Source organism: Phoca vitulina, unplaced genomic scaffold (genome assembly GCF_004348235.1).
Source record: "Phoca vitulina isolate PV1807 unplaced genomic scaffold, GSC_HSeal_1.0 scaffold3, whole genome shotgun sequence".
Classification (NCBI taxonomy): Eukaryota; Metazoa; Chordata; class Mammalia; order Carnivora; family Phocidae; genus Phoca; species Phoca vitulina.
Genome location: NW_022589706.1, coordinates 93,160,887 through 93,184,476, shown reverse-complemented (window position 1 = coordinate 93,184,476; position 23,590 = coordinate 93,160,887). Strand labels below are relative to the sequence as shown.

The window sequence follows — 23,590 nt, the reverse complement described above, 5'->3', positions numbered from 1 at the left end:
GAATTATGTACAGGAAAGAATGTACATATGTTTAAGCTCTCAGATATAATACATTTCGACAATGCTACACGGTAACATTTCTTGTTTGATTTCAAAATAACGTCCTTAACATAACTGATTTTAATTCAAAGGAACTTAATTCCTGCAATATTATGGCATCATAATACTCTTATTGATCCATTTTGAAAAAAGTTAGCTTTTGGATACATAGCATGTTAACCAATAAAAATTTTTGCTAAATTAGGATAAGCTGAAGTTTGCTTCTTCAATTTGCTATATTTTTCAACTTATCAACCAAGAAGGAAGGATCCATTAGTCTTGTTTCAGGACAAACTACCTGATAACCTCCAAACTCCCCCTTTTCTTAGTCTATATTACATAGACATTTCCTAATATTTAATAATTGGATATTTAGATTTAAAGAACTGTATGAGTTTATACTTTTAAACATTCTCTTTATATATATAAATATTTATGCATATGTGTATATATATATTTATGACAGTAAATAAAATATATGATATTAAATTATGTACGCAGAGAGAAAGTGAGACAACAAATGTAACATGAACTTTTGTACTGTCTCCTTATGTATGAATTCCTTGAGGGTAGAGATGAATTTTTTTTATTCCTTTTGCAATGACATAGTTTACAATGCTGACCATATAATAAAAGTTCTAACATAGTGTTGAGAGTACCAGACTGATCAACATAAACTTTTCCATATGTCTTCTCTTCACTATTTAAAAAAACAAAGAAAAAACACTCCAAACATTAGAAAGTAAGAAGTTGTGAAATAGTGGTTGGAGCTAAAAGAATATGTATGTATTCTATTCTGTTTTGGATATAAAGTTGATAAGGGAAGAATTAACTTTAGCTAAGTACAGTAGTATCCCCTTTATCCTTGGTTTCGCTTTCTGTGGTTTCAGTTAAAGGCAGTTATCCTAGTCTGAGCCTGTCCCGAAGGAGATGCTCCTCCTTCTGACACATGGTCAGAGTCAATAGTAGCCTAATGCTACATCACAGTGCCTACATCCCTCGCCTCGTTTCATCTCACCACGCCGGCATTTCAACATCTTGCATCATCACAAGAAGGAAGGTAAGTACCACACAATAGGATATTTTGAAAGAAAGAGAGAGAGACCACATTCACATAAGTTTTATTACAGAATATTGTTATAATTGTTCTATTTTATTATTGTTGTTAATCTCTTACTGTTCCTAGTTTATAAATTCAACTTTATCGTAAGTACGTATGTATGGGAAAAAGTGTTGTATATATAGGATTCGATACTACCTGCAGTTTCAGGAAGCCACTGGGGTCTTGGGTGTGTCCCCTGTGGATAAGGAGGACTACTGTACTTTATTATATGTTTGGGATTATACCTATCACACTTAATTCTCACAACCCTGGGCAGTGAGATTTGTTTTCCTTATTTTACTGATGAAAGGAACTGAGACTCAAAGAGAGTTACTTTCTTTCCCAACAAAGTAGTAAAATGGGCAGGGATGGAAGGAGCCAGAAGGTTGAACCCAGGTTGGTCTGATTACCTGCTTTTCTGCTTTTCCCCCACAAAAAAGGCTACTTGAAAGCTATTTGAGAACTTTATTATGATGCTTCACTTCAGAGTTCTATGCATTTTAAGTGTGTACTTGGTCTCCTTCAGCACTATTTTATTATGTCTAACAATACTTTTTTTTCATTATTTTCAATAAGAATGTCCTAATAAATCTAAGCCCCTCAATGACTGACAGTTTATTTATTTTTAAGTAAGATTTAATATGATACAGTTGCTTTATTTACATATTTTCGAAAACTGTTGCTGTTTGAGAAGAATTCTAGAATTGCTTTTGCTAAATTTACTTTTTATTTTGCAAAAATATGACATAGATATTGCTAATTTCAAGATAAAAGTATTTGGACCTTTAAAAAATCTACTTTGTACATTACTCTTGAGGAAATACTTGAAGACACTTGCTGTCAGTTATTTTGAAAAGGTATTGTCTAAATAGATAATTCTTGTGACAGATTTAATATTTCAAAATCTAACAATATTTATGAATAACATATACTGACTAGATAAGGATCTGTTTCTCTTTTAAGATAATAAACAAATATGTAATCTTGAAGAATTGCATTTAAAGTCCTTTAAGGAAGCAGAGAATAATGATAGTAATCTCCACAAGGTCACTTTCATGAGGCATCTGTAAATTTGGTATCTGGATTGAATTCTTGATCAATCAATACGAATTTATAGCCATTTATGACCTCAGTTTCTTAATTTGTAAAATGAGGATTATAATAAATGTATCAGAGTTATTTTGAAATTAAAGAAGACAAGATGTATCATAGCACTTCATAAATCGTAGTCCTATACAAACAGAATTTCAATGTAATTACAAGTGACTCAATTTTTAATATAACAGATGATTGCCAACAAATACAATGAACCATCTGAAAGAACGTAGTAAATGTTTTACCTGACTCCTTAGATCTGAATCTTTATATTTATCTTGAACTTAACCACAAAATAGATATATAATGAGTAAAGCCATGTCATTTAGATACCATTTACTAAAGCATCCAAATGACCTGAGTCATATATTTAAGGGCACAGCAGTTCCATTCTACTTATTTTACTTATTGTTTATTTCTTGTTTCTAAGGGAATAGTTACCTGGTGCAATGTTTTCTGGATTTGGGGGACTTCGTGGATCCGGAGTGTTGGGAGGGGTAAATGGGGCTTGCTGTGAGCCACCTTCCAAGTTGCTTCCATCCAGTTTCTCATTCTGCATGGCAATGTTGTGCTGTATGTGATCAAAAGTAAATTCTGCTGAAAACTCAAAAATTCTAGACACACTAATGGAGATACCATATGTGCAAAACTCCATTTGTATATTTAAAATTTAAGTACAGTGCCACTTCCTTGTTTCTTGGGGCCTCAATAATTTATATGCAATTGGTTCAGCTATTGAATGAGAACTTTTACTGATATTAACCTAAGATATGTTTTATGATAACACTCCAGTTAATAATTAATTGAAGCTTACTATGTGCCAGGCAGTGTCTAGGGCTTTGTATCAATTATTTAATGTACTATTCACAAAGTCCCTATAAAGGTGAATCTATTTAATTTTTAAGTCTTTACTAATCTAATATTATAGAGCATACTGGCCAAACATTTGGCTTAGTCATTGTTATATTACTGTTTTTGTTTATAGTGTTTATATTTATTATATTCTTTAATTTGTCTTGTTTTAAAATTTAATCTGAAATTTGAATACCAGCCGTATATTAAAAAATATTAATATTTGAAGCTGCATAGATTTGTAAAAGGAAGAATTTGGGATTTCTAGGAAATAAAATGCTTAAAAGAGATGTTTGTCTTTTAAGTTTTAGGTGAATTTGTTTTACTATTATAATTTAAGATTTATTCTATGACATTAATATGGCACTTTTAAAAATTTGCATTTTAACAGAGAGAAAAGACATTGTAATAGGTGATGTCCTTAGAAGCATGGCTAGGCCTTATCTCTATAATAAAGAATTGTTTTAATTATATCTGAGAAATATGTGTGTTTTATTTTATTTTTTTAAAGATTTTATTTATTTATTTGACACAGAGAAAGAGAGAGAGAGAGCACAAGCAGGGGAAGCAGCAGGCAGAGGGAGAGGGAGAAGCAGACTCCCCACTGAGCAGGGAGCCTGATGTGGGGCTCAATCCCAGGACCCTGGGATCATGACCTGAGCTGAAGGCAGATGCTTAACCGACTGAGCCACCCAGGCGCCCCAAAATATGTGTGTTTTAGAAAGAAACCAATCTATCTAAGAAGTACATAAAGTCAACCTTTTTTAACTTTAAAAAGAAAAATTTAGTGAAGAGCACAGCAAATAAAAACCAATTTTGACTTTTCTCTGTGTGACATAAGCAGAAAATATTTTTAGATGCTTTTTCACTTCTGCATTTATTTATACAATGATATGGTGAAAAATAATTTTGCATTTAATATTTAAATAAAGTTTATCCTCATTTTCAGGCTTTACCCACCCACAGCCACTCTCCAGGTGCTTTTTACAAAATTCACTTTATTCTCTGCAGCACCATGGGTAAAGCTGCTGTGGAAATGAATAGGACACATGTTAGCAATGGTGAGCTGGCTTGTGGAAAGGTGCAAAAAGGCATGAGAGGTAATGTTTGTTAGGTGAGCGCACGGTTTGATTACTGGGCAGAAGAGTTTACATTTTATTCCATAGGCAATAAGGAACAATTTCTAAAGACTGGTGTAATGCTGTACTCAGAAACATTAGTATTTAGCGTTTGGAATATAACTATTATCTTAAGTATTAGACTTCTTTGACTAGATTAATATCTTTTCTCACTCTGAACCTACACCACCTCTTAAAACATTAATTATAAATAAAAAGCCAGTTGAGATAAATATAGGAATATCATGCATTTAGAATTCTTTTTCTGAGTTCCTGAAATGTGTCCATGAAATGCATTTCACCTAAACTTACAAATCATTCTATCTACGGTAATTTAAGAATTATAATACTGACTTTCTTTGGAGACTTTTTCCTGGGGATTAGTGAACAGGACAATCAACTGTTTCTAGCTAGTCACTAATTATCAGGAGACACCCAGTATCTCTATTGTCATTGTTAAGTGTACAAACAAAGCCTAATAATAGTTGGGTAGCAACTTACTTTAGTTATGACATAAGCCTTAAATTACAGAGTTCCGTCATATGTGATTCCCTTCACGAAAAGTTGAAAAGATAAATGAAAATGTGTTTCTTTTTATTTCAGTTAAGTTGACCCTAAACAAAATAAAACTAAAGCAGCATCTTATAGGTTATAAACATAGAAGTTATAAACACATGGATAATGTCTATTATATGATTTCTGTTGAAATATCAATAGAAATAAAAGGGTTTGTTTAAAAACCTGTACTATAATTTGTGCCAAAAACATAGAAGTTATTTTTGGCACAAAATAAATATATTTTGAGAATCTCAGTATATTTAGTTTAGTCTTATTTCTGCATTACTTTTTATAGTATACTTCCCTTTTCCCCACTATTATTTAAGATTTCAAAGGATTTCAAAAAGTCCATAGTTACTAAATACATATGTAGTCTTTACTATAAAATGTGGATTATTTTCCTTAATATCATTTTATAGTTATTTATAGAAGATAATTTTAATTATCATGAATCATTCGTTTATTTTATTTTTCCTTATGCTCATTTTCTTCATCCATTTGATTTTTTGCCTATTAGTGTAAGAATTTCATCAGTTAGGGACACCTGTGTGGCTCAGTCAGTTAAGTGTCCAACTCTTGATCTCAGCCCAGGTCTTGCTCTCAGGATCATGAGTCAAGCCCTGCATTAAGCTCCACACTGGGCATGGAGCCTACTTAAAAAAAAAAAAAAAAAAGATTAAAAAAAAGAATTTGGTCAATTCATGAACTAGGGCTTCAAAATTGGCTTGTGTAGCAAGCTGTGTATCTTCATTTCTTGTTAAGAAAGTACATTTCCTGTTATTATTTATGTCATAACGTTTGTGCGGCTTGAATTTGCCAGTTTCTCAGCAGTGGAATAAGACCAAAACTGCCCTTAATTTTTTAATTTTTAGAATGATACTTAATATTTGGACAAATGGCATTAAATTACCAGGGAATTGGTTTATAGTTTCATCTAATGATGTCCTAAACATTATAATAAAATAAGACATGTATATAGAGTTAAATAATTATTTTGACAATATAGCTTGAGGGAAGCAATAAAAGTTCATTTCAGAAAATGTAGTCAATAAATTAGGAAAATGTGATATAAATCATATAAAGATGATTCAAGAAGTAGACTATAAGTAATAGTTGTTTTCTATCTTTCAATGTTATTTTGTTTCCACTTCACTACACAAAAGCTATATTTATTTATCTTTGAGCTCCCAGCATCGTATCTAGAACACAGTAGGCATTCAATAAATATTTGCCAAAAGTATAAATAAATGAGTGGAAATAGATCTGAACCTAATATTGTTTTAAAAATTCCTATCATATTAACAAGGCTTGCTCCATGTTGCAATCTAGTGCCTTGATAAAGCAAATATATCATTATATAATGTGGCTCACTATTTTCCTCCATGATTTATTATACAGGTCATTTTTAGAATTAAACACAGGTCATTAAAGAAGGCACTTTAAAGAACGTTTGAGTCCATTTTCTTATTTTCTAAATGAGAAAACAGGTCCAGGAAAGCAAAGAAACTTTTAAATTGACTCCAAATTGCATGGCTTGTGGAACAGCTGGGACGGAACCCTGGTCTTCTGGTTTCCAGCCCAGTTTCCTTTGATTACACCATGATAAGTGTCAGTACCAAGAATTCTAGAATTCTGAGAGCTGGGTTTCAATCTTCCTTATTATAGTGTTACTTAAGACAAATTAATATACTTCCTTGAACACTACTTTCCTCATTTCTAAAGAGAGAATAGATTTCATCAGACTTCACAGTATGTTATGTAACTCAATGACATACTAGTTCACTGAATACATTATTATTGTTTATTGCTGTAAGTTACTTATCAACATTTAATTATTTATTTCAATATGCCTGTTTTGGACTATTTTATTTATTTAGTGTTCAACTTTCTAGGAATATTGAAAAACTATCAAGGCATATTCTTACATTTTATGTATAATCAGAACATTTGGCCACAGGTTAGTGACAATAATCTGAGATACTGGTGATGAGGGAATATGTCGTGTTCATAAGGACATTTAAAAACTCATTGTCCCTTCCACCAGAACTGTAGTTAAAGCATAGACTTAGAGATATTAAGTATAAGTTATGAAAACTGGATTTATTCATCTATTCAGATGTCTAGACTTGTAGATGACTTCTCAAAGAATTTCCTTAAGCCATCTTATTTTATACTACTCCTTAAAGCTGTTGTTATTATTAAAAGAATATGATTATGTAATTAGATTTCATCAGCTGGGATAGGGATTATTTTAGGCTCACATTGTATTAGCTACAGACATTTTTAAATAACTAGATATTAGACATAATTATAGAGTACCATAACATTATATCTATCCATGACTTCAAGCGAAAAATCATCCTTCACAATGTCTAACTGAATTCATAGTTATAACTAAACTTTATCTATGGATGTTGAAGGAGGCTTACTAATGTGAAAAAAATTATTTCATTTAAGTTGTCCCCTCATATTTATTGTTAACCAGAGAAACAGATATTTTGAATGACTAACATTTTTGTGTTTGTAGGTGTGGTTGTCCGTTCTATTTTTAGTAATTATGATAAAAGAGCTTAGTGAAACTAGTCTGTTTGTTGTAAAGAAGTGAGATGTCCATTCAAAACAACTTATTAGTGATGGAAGCTGGCAAATGTTTGGGTTCAAATTCACAAGTAAACTTACAGACTTCCCATAGCTGTAGGAAGAAACCCTGAGTAAATAAAACTGAAATTTATTGTAGTCTCCACCACCTCTTCAAATTTAGAACCAGTGCTTTGTTCCTTTTTGATTCTTCATGCCCGGTATTTTATTTTTAAAGCCAATCCCCCAAAGCTAGCTGTTTTCTATTATGAACTTTTTCCTCGACAATCTCTCTATACGACAGTTTAAAAGAACATAGTATTAATGCAATATGTAAAATATGATGTGATTAATTTGTTCATTTGTTTATTAACTTTCAGCTGAGGAAAACTTTTGTGTAAAGAGTTTTGTCCACCTTGGTTTTGTTGTTAATAGGAATCAGACTTCCCTACATGACGTGGCATAAATGCTTTGAGTGAGAGAAGCTCAACTCTGTCTGTAGTTCTCAGGCACGTTTCAGTGCCAGGATGTATTCAGCCAATAAAATGCGTACACTCAGTTTGTGGAGTGCTGTGTGCTTTGGAAGTGTTTCCATCCCAAACATTTAGCTAGTAGAGATAAAACCATGGAAACTTTTAGTTCCACCAATCTCCACTCCCTCTCCCTCCTCTTAGCAGAGCACACCAACTTTTCAGTGCCAAATTTACGGGGTTGCAATGTCTCTACAGAACTAAAAAGATACTCATAACATATATAATACTTCCTTTGTTTATTCATCTAAGCTATTTATTATCATTAAAAAAAATCTAACAGAATCAACAGAAAAAAATATGTTGAATAAATATGTAGAATACTTGTTTGGGAATCTAGTGATACATATACACTTAGAAATGCTACCTGTTTATTTAGATACCACATAACCAAGTCATACCTACATTTATTTGTGCTTTAGTTTCATACTGGAAATTTTCAAATGTGTATTTATCAGATCTTCTTTGTCGCATCTTAAATAGTCTGGCGCCACGGTTACTGAGATGGGATAATTCTTCCAACATGATGTCTCTGGGGATGCTGACTTTTTTGCCCAGGTGCATGCCATCTACATCTGTAAAACAACATTCATGTGCATGAAAACCCCAAGGTAAGCATTTTTAAATGCTTTGCTAAATTCCCTAATTTATTGCCTGCTATATGCTAGTGTAGTGGGTAAGACAGAGACAACTTACTCAGACTTTGGCTTGAATACTAGTGCCCTTACTTTCTAACTCTTGATTATAGATATGTTACTTGTTTTTCTAAGCCTGAGGCTCCTCATCTCTAAAGTTCAGATAATACCTACTGAATATGCTTGATATGAGGATTAAATAAAATGCTTCATATAAATCACTTAGCTATGGTACCTGGCACACAGAAAGAGTGAATGAGGGGCACCTGGGTGGCTCAGTCATTGAGAGTCTGCCTTCGGCTCAGGTCATGATCCCAGGGTTCTGGGATCGAGCCCTGCATTGGGCTCCCTGCTCCGCGGGGAGCCTGCTTCTCCCTCTCCCTCTCCCACTCCCCCTGCTTGTGTTCCCTCTCTCGCTGTGTCTCTCTCTGTCAAATAAATAAATAAAATCTTTAAAAAAAAAAAGAAAGAGTGAATGAAAGTTAGCTAATAACACTATTAGTATAATTTAGTGTTTCCAAATTTAATGAGTTTTCAAACAGCACTGCTTATAGTTATTTTAATAAGTTCTGTTTGGCATCCCACATTTTTATGTGTGTTCCAGCTATCCCTGTTGCTTGAGTGCCTACCCTTCCATCCATGCCACTCCATTTCCTTATCTCTGTCAAAATACCATTCATTCTGCAGCCACCACCAGGAGTCTAGTATAAAGTAGGCAGGTGGTTAAGTACTGAATGAACAAATCCTTCCCAATTCAGCTTAATGCTATTTCTGTGAATCCCTTCACTAAATCTCTATTCATAATTATTCATGCCTTTTTCTTTCTTTTTTTTTTTAAGATTTTATTTATTTATTTGACAGAGCGAGAGAGAGAAAGAGAACACAAGCAGGGGGAGTGAAAGAGGGAGAAGCAGGCTCCCTGCTAAGCAGGGAGCCTGATGAGGGACTCGATCCCAGGACCCTGGGATCATGACCTGAGCTGAAGGCAGTTGCTTAATCAACTGAGCTACCCAGGTGCCCCTATTCATGCCTTTTTCATATCTCCATAGCACTGAACCACAATTACTTGATTACATTTTACTTAGTTGATGGTTTGTATTTTTTTTTATGTTTTAGTCTTTGTGTCCCCCATGCCTTAAATAGAGAAGATGTCCAGTAAATGACTGTTATTTTCTATTTTTAGTACTGAAGGACTTTTTTTTTTTTAAGATTTTATTTATTGATTTGACAGAGAGAGATAGTGAGAGCAGGAACACAAGCAGGGGGAGTGGGAGAGGGAGAAGCAGGCTTCCCGCTGAGCAGGGAGCCTGATGTGTGGCTCGACCCAGGACCCTGGGATCATGACCCAAGCCGAAGGCAGACACTTAATGACTGAGCCACCCAGGTGCCCCTGAAGGACTTTTTTAAAGTTGAAAAGAGATGAAACTCTTCTATTTTCTCCATTAGTCAGGAATATATTTCTGTGTAACCCACAGAATTCTCTTGCCATTGTAAACTGCTAGTAAATCACAGAAAGAAAAATTGGGCCATTAGTAAAATAAATAATTAATTATTCTGATTGACTAGGGCAACATTCTTTGATGATGTGACAAATTAACCCTAATAATTAAGCTTTTGGAAGTGTTAGGGATGAAATAACAGAATTACTTGAATTTTCTCCTTATTTTGTTTTGGAAAAAAATCAATTAGTCTACATATTTTGATGTTACATGGAGAGAAGCTCCACTAATCATAAAAATTGCCTGCATTTCTACTTCTACCTGACAGTGATGAGGTAGCACTATTCTCCCCCGGCTGAAGCAGTGTCAGACCAATATAGATGAAAAAGAAGGCTTAAATAAGAGCAAGAGTCTTGGAACATAATCGGAACATTTCCATGCTCAAATAAAAAATCTTTTCATACCAGGAAACAGGAAGATCTCAAACCCAGTGAAAAAAAAGACAGATGTCAACATGAGATGACTGAGATATTAAAATTACACAACCAAGATTTCAAAGCAGCCACGATAAAAATGGCTGCTCAATGGATAGAGACAGCAGAATAGAGGGGAGAATGGGGAAAAAATCTGTGAACTGGGAGACAGAATAATAGAAATCACCCAATAAGAAAAACTGAGGAAAAAATAAACTGAAAAAAAGATGAAGAAAGCCTTAGGGATTAATGGGACTAGAACAAAAGATAGAGTATTTGTGTCACTTAAGTCCCAGGAGAGGAGAAGGAAGTGGGGCTGGAAAAGTACTCAAAGAAATAATGGTTGGGGCGCCTGGGTGGCTCAGTCAGTGAAGCAGTTGTTAAGCATCTGCCTTCGGCTCAGGCCATGATCCTGGAGTCCCAGGATTGAGCCCTGCATCAGGCTACCTGCTTGGCGGGGAGTCTGTTTCTCCTTCTGACCCTCCCCTCTCTCATTCTCTCTCTCTCTCACTCTCAAATAAATAAATAAAATCTTTAAAAAATAATAATAATGCTTAAAAACTCCCCGAATTAGGCAAGAAAGATAAATCTACAGAGTCAAGAAACTAAGAGTGTCTTATACAAGATAAATCTATAGAACTTCACAAGATATATTATAAACTTCTAAAAATTAAAGATGAAAAACCTTGAAAGCAGCCAGAAAAAAATGACAACTTACCTATAGGTAGGGAAAAAAAAAATGAGAATGACAGTGAATTTATCACCAGAAACCATGAAAACCAGGAGAAAGTGGCACAAAGTTACTGAAAGAAAAAAACTGTCAACCCATAATCTGATACCCAGTGAAAATATCCTTTAGAAATGAAGGAGAATTTGAGACATCTTCAGATGAAGGGAAACTAGGAGAATTTGTTTCCTAGAGACCTATCCTAAAACAATGGTTTGGGCAGCTATAACAAAATACCAAAGACCAGTGGCTTCTAAACAACAGAAATTTATTTCTCACAGCTATGGAGGCTGGAAGTCTGAGATCTAGGTGCCAGCATGGTTGGGGTTCTGGTGAAAGCCTTCTGGGTTGCAGATTGCAGATTTCTTGCTGTGGCCTCACATGGTGGAAGGGACAAGATAGCTCTCTTGGACCTCTTTCATAAGGGCATTAATCTCTTTCATGAGGACTCCACTGTCATGACCTAATCATCTCCAAAGATTCCATCTCTTAATACCATCACAGGGGCATTAGGATTTCAGTATATGAATTTGGTGGGGACACAAACAATCAGACCATAGCAAAAAGCTAAGGGAAGTCCTTTAAACAAGAGGGAAACAATAAAATATGGAGCAAAGAAAGAATACAGTGAGCAACAGTGTGGGTAAATACAATAAGCTTCCCTTTTCCTCTTGAGTTTTCTAAATTATGTTTGATGTTAGAAGCAAAAACTATAACACTCTCTGATATAATTATAAATGTGTGTAGAAGAAATAGTTAAGACAATTATATTGCAAACAGAGGAGGATAAAGGGACATGAAGGTAGATAAGTTTTCTATACTTCACTTGAATTGATAAAGTGATGACATCCGTAGACTTTGATAAGTTATGCCTATGTAATGTAATTCTTTTTTTTTTTAAGATTTTATTTATTTATTTGACAGAGAGAGAGAGACAGCGAGAGCGGGAACACAAGCTGGGGGAGTGGGAGAGGGAGAGGCAGGCCTCTCGCAGAGCAGGGAGCCCTATGCAGGGCTTGATCCCAGGACCCTGGGATCATGACCTGAGCCAAAGGCAGAGCCCAACGACTGAGCCACCCAGGCGTCCCACATATGTAATGTAATTCTTAGAGCAACTCCCAAAAAAGCTATTACAGATGGATTTGAAATCACTATAGATAAATAGAAATGGAAATCTTAAAAATGTTCAAGTAAACCATAGAAAAATAGGAAAAAGAAAACAGAAATAAAAAACAGAGGCAACAAACAGAAAACAAAAAAAATAAAATGATAGAGTTAAGCCCTAAAACATCAATAATCACATTAAATATGAGTGCTCTAAATATATCAATTAAAAGACAAAGATTGCAGATTGGATTAAAAAACATGATCCAGCTGTATGCTGTGAGTTGAACAATAGAGGCAAGTTGAAAGTAACAGGATGGATGGCCACCTAGGTGGCTCAGTCGGTTAAGCATCTGACTCTTGATTTTGGCTCAGGTCATGATCTCAGGGTCATGAGATTGGGCCCTGTGTCAGGCTCTGTGCTCAGCGGAGAGTCTGCTTGAGATTCTCTCTTGCCTTCTCCCTCTGCCCCTCCCCCCACTTGCACACATGCACTCTCTCTCTCTCTCTCTCAAATAAATAAATCTTAAAAAAAAGAAAGAAACTAACAGGATGGAAAAAGATATATCAAGGAAATATTAATCAAAGATCAGGAGTGGTCATATTAATATCAAATAAAGTGGATTTCAGAGCAAAGACAATTACCAGAGACAGAAAAAACATTATATAATGATTAAAATATCAATCCACCAAGAAGACCTAGAAATTCTAAATGTGTATGCACCAAACCACAACAGCAACAACAAAAAGAATTAAAGAACAGAAAGGAGAAATAGACAAATCCACAGTTATAGTTGGAGACCTCAACATCCCTCTCTAAACAAAGGATAGAACAACAAACAGAAAATCAGCAAGATATAAAAGGACTCAATAATACCATTAACCAGGAAGATCTAATTGACATTTATAGAATTAGATTCTACTGAACAACAATAGAATGCACATTCTTTTCAAGTGCTCATGGAACATATACCAAGGTAGACCATATCCTGGGCCATAAAATAAACCTTAACAAATTTAAAAGAGCTAAAATTGTACAGAATATGATTTCTGTTTACAATGGAATCACATTAGAAATCAGTAACAGAAAGATAATAGGAAAATCTCTAAATATTTGGAAACTAAACAACATACTTCTAAATAATCCATAGGTCAAAGAGGAAATCTCAAGGGAAATAAAAAAAATCATTGATCTAGGAATGAAAATGAAAATAAAGCATGTCAAAATTTATGGGACACAGTTAATGCAGTGCTGAGAGGGACATTTATAGCACTAAATGCATACATTAAAAAAATAAAAAGTCTTAAATGAATAATCTAAGCTTCTACCTTAAAAACCTAGAAAAAGGGGGCACCTGGGTAGCTCAGTCAGTTAAGTGTCAGACTCTTGGTTTCATCACAGATCATGACCCTAGATCAAGCCCTGAGGGGGACTCTGCCTTGAGCATGGAGCCTGCTTAAGATTCTCTCTCTCCCTCTTCCTCTGCCCTTCATCACCCACTTGCTGGCTTGCACACATGTATGCATGTGTTATCTCTCTTTCTCAAAAGAAAAAACAAAAACAAAAAACAAAACCCTAGAAAAAGAAGAGCAAAATAAACCCAAAGCAGGCAGAAGGAAGGAAATAACAAAGATAACAGCTGAAATAAAAAACCAGTTAAGCATGGAGTTGAGTTTTGAAAGATAAATAGAATTGACAAATCTCTAACTAGACTGACACAGACAAAAATATAAAAGACACAAATTACCAATGTTAGTAACAAAAGAAGGAACTACAGGAACTACACACACTGTAGATAACAAATGGATAGTAAGAGAATACTATGAACAATTGTATACATAAATTCACATAAATTTGAAAACTTAAAAAAAAATTCACCAATTTTTGAAAAGCACGAAGTATCATATCTCACCAATATGAAGTAGAGAAGTTGATTAATCCTATAAATATAAAGCAATCAAATTTATAATTTTAAAATCTCCCCAAAAAGAAATCTTTAGAGCTAGATAATTTCACTGGAGAATTCTACCAAACATTTCAAAAATTAACACCCAATTCATAATCTCTGCCTGAAAATAGAAGATGAGAGAACTGTTCCCAATTTATTTATTAAGCTAATATTACCCTGATACCAAAACTAAAGACAACACACAAAAAAGAAAGCTACAGACCAATATTCTCCATGCATATAGAAGCAAAAATCCTTAACAAAATATTAGTAATTAGAATTCAACAATATATACAAATTATTCTATACCATGAGTAAGTGGGGTTTATCCCAGGGATACTGACTGGTTCAATATTCAAAAATCAATATATTCCACAATATTAATAGGCTAGAGAAGAAAAACTGCATGATTATACCTTTGGGATTGAGGGCTGGGCAAAACACTATTGAACTTGACACCACAATTCATTAGAGGAAAAACTGATAAATAGGACTTCATCAAAATTAAAAACTTTTGCTCTGAGAAAGACTTTTACAAGGATGAAAAGACAAGCTACAGAGTGGGAAACCGTATTTGACAACAAGCTAGAATATATAAAGAGCTCTCAAAACTCGCCAGTAAAAATGCAAACAATCCAATTAGAACATGGGCCAAAGACATGAAGAGACATTTCACCAAAGAAGAAATACAGATGGCAAATAAGCATACAAAAATGTTCAACATCATCAGTCAATTCAAATTAAGGAAATGCAAATTAAGACCATAATGCGATGTCACTATTAGAATGGCTAAAATGGGGCGCCTGGGTGGCTCAGTTGTTAAGCGTCTGCCTTTGGCTCGGGTCATGATCCCAGGGTCCTGGGATCAAGCCCCGAGTCAGGCTCCCTGCTCCGCTGGAAGCCTGCTTCTCCCTCTCCCTCTCCCCCTGCTTGTGTTCCTTCTCTGGCTGTGTCTCTCTCTGTCAAATAAATAAATAAATAAAATCTTAAAAAAAAAATAGAATGGCTAAAATGAAAAATAGTGATAGCTCCTAATGCTGGGGAGGGTGTGGAGAAACTGGATCACTTACATATTGCCGTTGGAAATGTAGAATGGTACGGCCACTCTAGAAAGTAACTTAGTAGTTTCTGTTAAAAACCTACCGTAGAACTAACAGTAATACTGGGCATTTATTCCAGTAAAGTGAAAGCTCATGTTCATGCAAAAAGCTATGTATAAATATTCATAGCAGCTTTATTCTTAATTAAAAACAAAACAGAAATAATCCAGATGTACTTCAATGGGTAAATGGTTAAAAACACTGTGGTCCATCCATACCATGGTACTCAGCAATAACAAGGAAAAATCTATTGAAATATACATCTCCTGGACCTATCTCCAGAGAATTACACTGAGTGGAAAAAAGCCAACCCCCAAAGGTTATACACTATGTGTGTGTGTGTGTGTGTGTGTGTGTGTGTATCATTTATATAGCATTCTTGAAATGAAAAAATAGAGAGAGAGAAATAAAGAGCAGAGTTGTAATTGGCAGGAGTCTCTTGACTATTAATAACAATATTCTGGTTGTGATAGTATACTATAGCTTTGCAAGATGTTACCTTGGGGGAAATTAGGAAAGGGTACATGATGGGATAGCTCTGTATTATTTCTTACAATTGCATATGAACTACAATTATCTCAAAAAAAAAAAAAAAGCTACAAAGCCATAAAAAGATATGAATAATCCTTAAGTGTAAATTGCTAAGTGAAAGAAACTAGTCTGTAAAGGCTACACACTGTATGGTTCCAACTACGTGGCATTCTGGAAAAGGCAAAACTCTGGAAGACGGTAAAAGAATCAGCGGTTGCCAAGGGCTTGGGGGGAGGTAGTAGGGATAAACAGGTAGAGTACAAGGGATTTCTAGGGCAGTGAGACTATTCCCTATGATACTATAATGGCAGATATATGACATTATGCATTCGTGAAAGCCTATAAAACACTACAACACAAAGAGTGACCTCTAACGTAAACTATGGACTTTAGTTGTTTTTTTTTTTTTTTTTTAAAGATTTTATTTACTTAATTTAGAGAAAGACAGAGAGAGTGCATGTGCGTGAGCAGGGGAGGTACAGAGAGAGCGAGGGAGAGGGAGACAATCTCCAGCAGACTCCACACTGAGTGCAGAGCCAGCTCAGGACTTGATCCCAGGACCCCAAGTTCATGACACCAGCCGAAACCAAGAGTTGGATGCTTAACCAACTGAGCCACTCAGGTGTCCCTGGACTTTAGTGTTTAATAGTGTATCAATATTGGTTCATCAGCCATAACCAATACATCACACTAAGGCAAGATGTCAGTAATAGAGGAAACTATGTATTGGGAAGAGAAGGGTTATATGGGAACACTCTACTTTCTGCTTAGTTTTTCTGTAAACCTAAAACTGCTCTAAAAATAGTGTATTATTAAAAAAAATTAAATAAAAAAATTCATAGCCCCTCCTAATGCAAGTGGAGTAGCTTTGTCTGCTCTCCAGTATGAAAAAAAAAAAAAAAAAAAGCTATGCTTTACAATCCCCAGGGATGGCAGGGATTGCCTACGAAAAAGGAATAGGAGGAAGAGAGCAAAATAAATGAGGGTGTTTTATAACAGTTGCCTGGGATTTGCTTGCCAAACCTATTGAGTTCTACAGGGAATATTTGCTTTCATCTATTTGCGAGTGTTTGGAATCTTTGTTACTGTGTGCTTGGAACATGGAAGGAGAAGCTAGGTTATTTTTCAACATATCTATGAATATATACCTCCATATTCTAAAGAGAGTGACAGGGTGGGCTCTTTCAACTTTTTGATCCTTTTTTTAAAGATTTTATTTGTTTATTTGAGAGAGAGAAGGAGAGAAAGAGAGAGAGAGAGCACAAGCTGGGGAAGGGCAGAGGGAGAGGGAGAAGCAGACTCCCCACCGAGCAGGGAGCCCCACATGGGGCTCCATCCCAGGGTCCTGGGATCATGACCTGAGCCAAAGGCAGATGCTTAACCAACTGGGCCACCCAGGTGCCCAACTTTTTGATTCTATAATCAAAATAGCAAGTTCCCTTTAGATACAAAGGATAGAAGAAACAGTATTGCTTATACTTAGTGCAGTTATGGGAAGGGGGAATCTCCTTTAAATGTTTCTCAAAACAATTCAATTAGCAATGAGAGAGAGAGAATGAAATAGTAACACAAAAAGTCAAAATCTACAGATTGTTTTCCATCAAACTTTTCTAGAAATACATATTCTATATAATGTAATATATTACAAATAATGTTTTTAAACACATTTAGGTTTTTCCTGAAAAACCTTTCTAATGAGACATTTTCAGGAAATGAAAAATGCCCCAAAGCAGGCAGCCACTAAAAAACGTGGAGATGACAATCTTCATAGTTATAGAATCTTTCTCCTTACAATGAAGGCTACAAAGATTTTCCATAAAGAAACCAAAACAGAAATGCAACTTTTTTCTTCCTCCCCATTTCTGTTACTGTTTTGTCATTACAAACAGTTAAATGAAAATAGAGGTGTTAGAAAAAGGAATAGCATATTATTATATTAATTTCTATATCTTCTAAATTCTAAGCTATAGCATAAGTTTAATTCTGTGACTCCAGAGAGAAATTTGAGAAAATGCTTTTATCTCATTTACTTCTTTTAAAGGCCCTCCGATATTAACTGATTCCACCAATGTTTCTGAAATAACCACATGACTTAAGTAGATTCCATCCTGCTGGTCCCTGTGATTTACAATAATCTTCTGGGGTGTGTTTGACCAGAGTTGATCAGCTTGGTGATTGATTCAGAAACAAGTACAAGACCTGACCCAGGTCAATGAGAGTGAATATCAGGACTTTTCTCTGTGCATGTTGTGCCAAAGATGCTTTCTTTATCCTGCTGCATGTAAGCACGGAAGTATATTGCCCAGGGAACTATTGGCAAGTACTTGGTAGAATGATAGAGCCAGGCTTGGGATGAAGCTTACCCCAAGGAAATCAAAACAGAGACAGCGAAACCAGAGAATCCTTGGCAGCATACTTGAGTGGCTAGATGAAGCCCTACAAGATCACCTCTGAACTTTTCAGATATATGAGCCATAAATTCCCTTTATTGTTTAAGCTAGTTGGCGTCGGACTTTCTCTTATTTTCAACTAAAACCATGCAGATATAGTTATTCTCTCCAGATCTTCATCTCACTGATGTAGGTCCAAAAACTATATTAAGATGGGAGTCATAAGGAAGAGTGAGGAAGACCAGCCTAAAAGCCCAGAAGTAGGGGCCTCAAAGAGGAAAGAGAGCAGAGAGCAGAGCTATAACAAAAATGGATAGACCGCTGGTCACGGACTCATCTGGTTTCATAAGATACATTCACTCCTTTTTAGCAAAGCACTAGACCCATCACTCAAGCTGCTACAAGGAACAGATGTTCAGTAAGAGCCATGAGGAACTTACCTACTAATCAGCTGGCACAATCTGTTATTACTAGTAAATTTTATCATAAGAGAGGAGAAATAAGAGACAAAAAGGAAAAAGGAGAAGGTGCATAAAATAATGGACACTCAACCTCTTTTCTTATTCGTCACACTCCATTCCACTTCCTCTAAGCCTACATTTTCTCCCTCCTACTCTGTGATAGACAGTGAGTTAACTGGCTTTGAGTGGCCCTCTGAAAGTAGTAAGGACCTCTGGGGCCAGAAATACTAGATGATAAGTCAGCACTAGAGCAAACTTCTACTGGCTCACAAGAGTTGACTGATAAATTTTCAAGAATTCTGTGAGCCAGTAGTTAACTTCAGTAAACACAGCCCTAATTTAACTTAAATTATATAAATTTAATAATTAGAAAAAGTATTTAAAGACAAAGCAATAAATACTCAAAACGTATCACTTTTTAAGTCTTTTTACTGCATTTTGCTATTACCTATGCTTCTAATGTTATTTCTATCTGTTTGTATGTGTATGGTGGAAATACTGTATAACGTATTACTGAACATATTTTCCTAAATCTCCATTCAGTGCCTTCTTGATGGTAGCTTGAAATCAGCCGTGGTGGGTGTATTTATACCATAGAAATTGGCAAACTCTGGAAACCAAGGCATTTCCCCCCGCCCCAAAGAACCAGTTGTTAAGTATTTACTAGCAAGGTACTAGACACAGGAATATGTTAAGTCAACATATTTTGCATAAACAAACAAACAGCAAAAGACATATCTAAATTCTCTAGGGTTTTCTTCCCTTCCCTTCCAATAGTTAAATTTATAACTGGAGCAGTAGTTCCAAACCATCTGTGAGGGGAATCTAATGTATGAACACTTTCATTACTTAAACTTACAGAGTGAAGAACACTGTCAACTGAGCACATAGAATCCAAGTCCAGCTGTTCCCTGCCCTTTAGTGCAAACCCCTCTGCAGGGTCTTAACAGTGTTTTTAATCTGGATGCCTGATAAATGATATAACTTATTCAGGATACATATCCTTGCCTTGATGGATTAGAAGGTTGTCTTTGTGGCATTAGATCATCTATTGAAAATAATATTGCTAGGCATACTTTCCTATTGATGTCATTTATAGTGATCCAGAATTTTCCCTTTGTTCTTTAAAGATTTTCTTGATATATTGTATTTGGCTACTATTTCAAGAATCAATGATTATTTATGAACAGTTGAATATCTAATTATAAATTGATACAGACATATAATCTAAGGGTCTTGGCCATAATCAAATTAATTTCCACAAAAAACCCACAATTTTTAATCTACTAGAAATATTCTTCCTCAGCAGTGTCCTCAAACGTTCAATACTTTTGTAGTTAAACTAAGGTTTAAAATCTTACATTAAAAAGTTCAAATATTTTTTTTGAGTATACTTTCCTTCTACCTTTCATACTGTAGAGCCCCATTGTAATGAGTATTAGAAACCAAATGGAAAATTGCATTTTATTGAGACAATATGTGATCTTTGAAAATGTGATCAGTTCCTTTTTCAAACCTTGCATTAATGCATAGTCTTATGAACAAACACTGGACTTAAGTTCCTCCAAAAGGAAACATTCTTTTTTTCACATTTATTTCATACATTAACGTTCTGAAACTTGATCAAATGATTTATGTGTGCACAGGTAGTTCTACACATTTAATGTGAAATTTTGATCCTAACAAAAGTTACATATTTAGTTAGATCAGTGAATCTAATTCATGGTTTGTAAAGATACTCATTTACACATAATTGTAGTAAGACAAAAGGTCTTAATTAAAAAAAACCCTTTTCCCATGATTCCCTGGCAGTTGCAATTCTGGTAGAATGGGCAAAACCAATGGAGGGGAGTTAACGAAACTGACTTGCTCTACGGTGGTCCTATTGATTTACTTAGAAGCCTGAGGCCAACAATTTTCTTTGTACTTGCACAAGTCTCTTCTGCTTGTATACAGATAGTTGGCCTAAGTGGATTGAATAATAGTCCATAAAATATGCTTTATTTCAAAATGTAACATACACATATACATATTACATGAAAGATAATAGTCCGGACTGTCATTTTGAATAATGCCTGAAAAGACTACAGTTGATAATAAGGCCATTAATAATTTTCTTTACATTAAAAAGTTGATTTTGAAATCCATCTGAGATTCTTTAATTTCCTATTTTATATCTCTTTGCTTTGATTTGAGTTCGATAGCTATTTTATAAAGTTTTCAAAAACTTACTATAAAATATTATCATTTAGTAACTGTAATTTTTTAAACATTTAAGAAATGAGATTACCAATATATTGAATTACACAGTTTGGAATTTCACAATCATCTAGTACTGTTTATGAAATGTACATGTACAGCATATTAGAGTGAAAAAGACAACAAAGAAACTAGGATGATAGAATAGTATGGTTGGACTTAATACTGTGATTTCTGCTTGGGTCGTGACTAGAATTTATTCTAGCTCTCTGGTGCTACTTTTCTGAAGGACCTTTATAGAAGTTTAGAAACCTATGGCATGCTCAAAAAATCTTACGAATTCACTAATTTCCCAAAAAAGCACACTTTTTTCTTGGGGTTATGGAGTGCTGATGTGAAAATTTAAACCAAGGAAGACTAATAAACTTGTACACTGAAGCATTAGGTTAAGTTCTTTTTCTCCAAAAACTTTTCATATTTGATCTGTGGTATTTAAGGCCTTCTTGGTGTCCTAATTTTAACATTGATGGCTTGATTAAAACATTATAGTTTAAGATATACTGATGCAGGAAAAGCAAAAGGGGTCTTCACGTAATCTTCCATCTGAATTTCTAGATTTTATACTCTATACTTTTCAAAGTGCCCTTGCAATTTATGTCGATATTAGCATTGTCTTTGTTATTGGAGAAACTCAGATATGCTGATGTTTGACTGCAGCACACAACTCAGTAAATTAGAATCATGGAATTTTAGAATTAAATGGATCAGCAAATCCAACCTCCTCATGTTCAGATGAGGCATCTGAGGTCTGGTCTGGAACCCAGGGCTCCTGGTACCATACCAACAACAGCACTCCATTTAGAACCCGGGCTTCCTGTTTTCAAACCACAAAGCTAAACTCTTTTCCTGAAGTCACAAAAACAGCCTGCTCAGTCCTCTTCTGTGTGCTGGGAAAAGCTGCTCACCAGTCATGCAGGGAAAAATTAAAAACATAAACAAAAAACATCCCAAAAAAGCCCTCACAGAGCCCCAGTGAAAAAACTGTAGGGTGACTGAAGCAGCCTTCCGAGGCACTGTGGTCTTCCCTGTTTCTGAAGTTCTTCTAATCTGTCAGTTACATCTGTGTGTAAGACCCGGGGGTCAGCATACGCCCAGTTCTTCTTATGGTCATTTTCATCCCAATTCCTTCTCCCCACCACGTCGGGACAGACGCCAGTGGCTCTCTAGAGCATCACCTGCTTCTATTCTTACTCTCCCTCCTCTTTCTGTCAGCTTATCACTCCCTATCATTTTATGCTTCCCTATCTCTCTCCCTCCTCCTCCAGTATTCAAGTCTGGAAGATTTAGTGAGAAGAGGAACAGGATTAATACCGGAGAATATGTACGAATTAGGGGTAAATGGCACAGGGCTGGGGGACATAAAACTTTGATAAGCCAACTGTTCTTGCCCCCACAACTAATTCATGCACAGATAATGGCAAAATATTTTTGTATTTTTGCCTGTCTTAGAATAGCACTTGTTAGATGGTAGCAACATGGTTCTCTTACTTCTGTATAAAGCACAGAAGTTTTGTTTCACAGCAGTAACGCAAGACAATTGCTACCATCAGCTCTATTCCTTCTAATATTGATGATGATCATGATGATGATGATCATGATATAATGATGTAATGATGTGACAGTATAGAGCCTTAGTGTCAGGGGATACTTTCTATTAATTATTTGTTGGGAGTGTGGTATAGTTGCTGCTGGGACATAATCTGACATGACAAACATAATGGATCTGTAATGAGTAACAATTTGGGTGTAGTTAGTAGAGGCTGGAAGTTATCTACATTTTTACTCATTCTATCCAGTTCTATGTATTTTAGTCCAGATGGGTAGGATTTTTCATTAATTCTTGGAGGTTATTTCTCCTTCAGATGGAATGAGTGCTCTGATGTACCACTCTCCTTTTTTGATTCTTACATTTTCCTACTGATTGATCTCAAAGGTTCACCAGCTATAGTGTCTCTCCCAAACGACAAGAACTGGAGTGAACTTGCAGTTCATGTTAAAAAACAACCCATTTAGTCAGTTCATTGTCACGTTTCATTCTTCTCCAGGCTAAATGTTTTTGAAAAGTGATATAAAAAATAAAGGAGTTACAACGTACAAAAGAAAAAAAATCCTGATGCACAAGGAGAGAAGGAGGGCTTTGAAAACATCCTTCTCTGTTCAGTTTTATAAGGGAAAATCCAACCCAAGTTTGATTTACTAAGTGTTATAATTAAGATCAAAACAGTTGCATGCTCTATCTTAAATTATCCAGATTTTTGCTGCTGTGAAGTATTTGAAAGTTTGGAGGATTATTCCCGAAAAGGTTTCTTTGCAGTCTGTCTCATCTCAGCATCCATGACACTTCCCTAGCTCTGGATCTCTAGACACCATGTCATACACAAATAGTAAAGTTCCATATAAGATGTCAGAGGAAATAAGAGAGGGAAATTATTTAAGCTGTTTCATAAAGTACTACAGCTATTTTATCTGAGATGAGTTAAGAAAGTCTGCGATCATCCTGCATTATCTGGATACTTGACCTCCAAACACAGGCAGAGCATGTGACTCCCCTTAAGGGGGTTGGAAATCTACCCATGACTTGGGAGGGAGGCTTCAGCAGACTTTACATGGCCAGGACCTACTGGTGGTAAGATAATAGTTTGGAGGGTTTT

General features: G+C 35.2%; 1 protein-coding gene across 1 annotated transcript in view; it reads right to left on the bottom strand.

The window, feature by feature from the left end:
• Window positions 1-23,590, bottom strand: part of MYOZ2 (myozenin 2) — a 39,814-nt gene that overhangs the window by 13,319 nt on the left and 2,905 nt on the right. The window contains exons 3-4 of the mRNA XM_032401103.1: window positions 8,277-8,446; window positions 2,678-2,807 (exon numbers count right to left, since the gene is read on the bottom strand). Coding sequence (XP_032256994.1) covers window positions 2,678-2,807; window positions 8,277-8,446 — 300 coding nt within the window. The remainder of the gene's footprint in view (window positions 1-2,677; window positions 2,808-8,276; window positions 8,447-23,590) is intronic.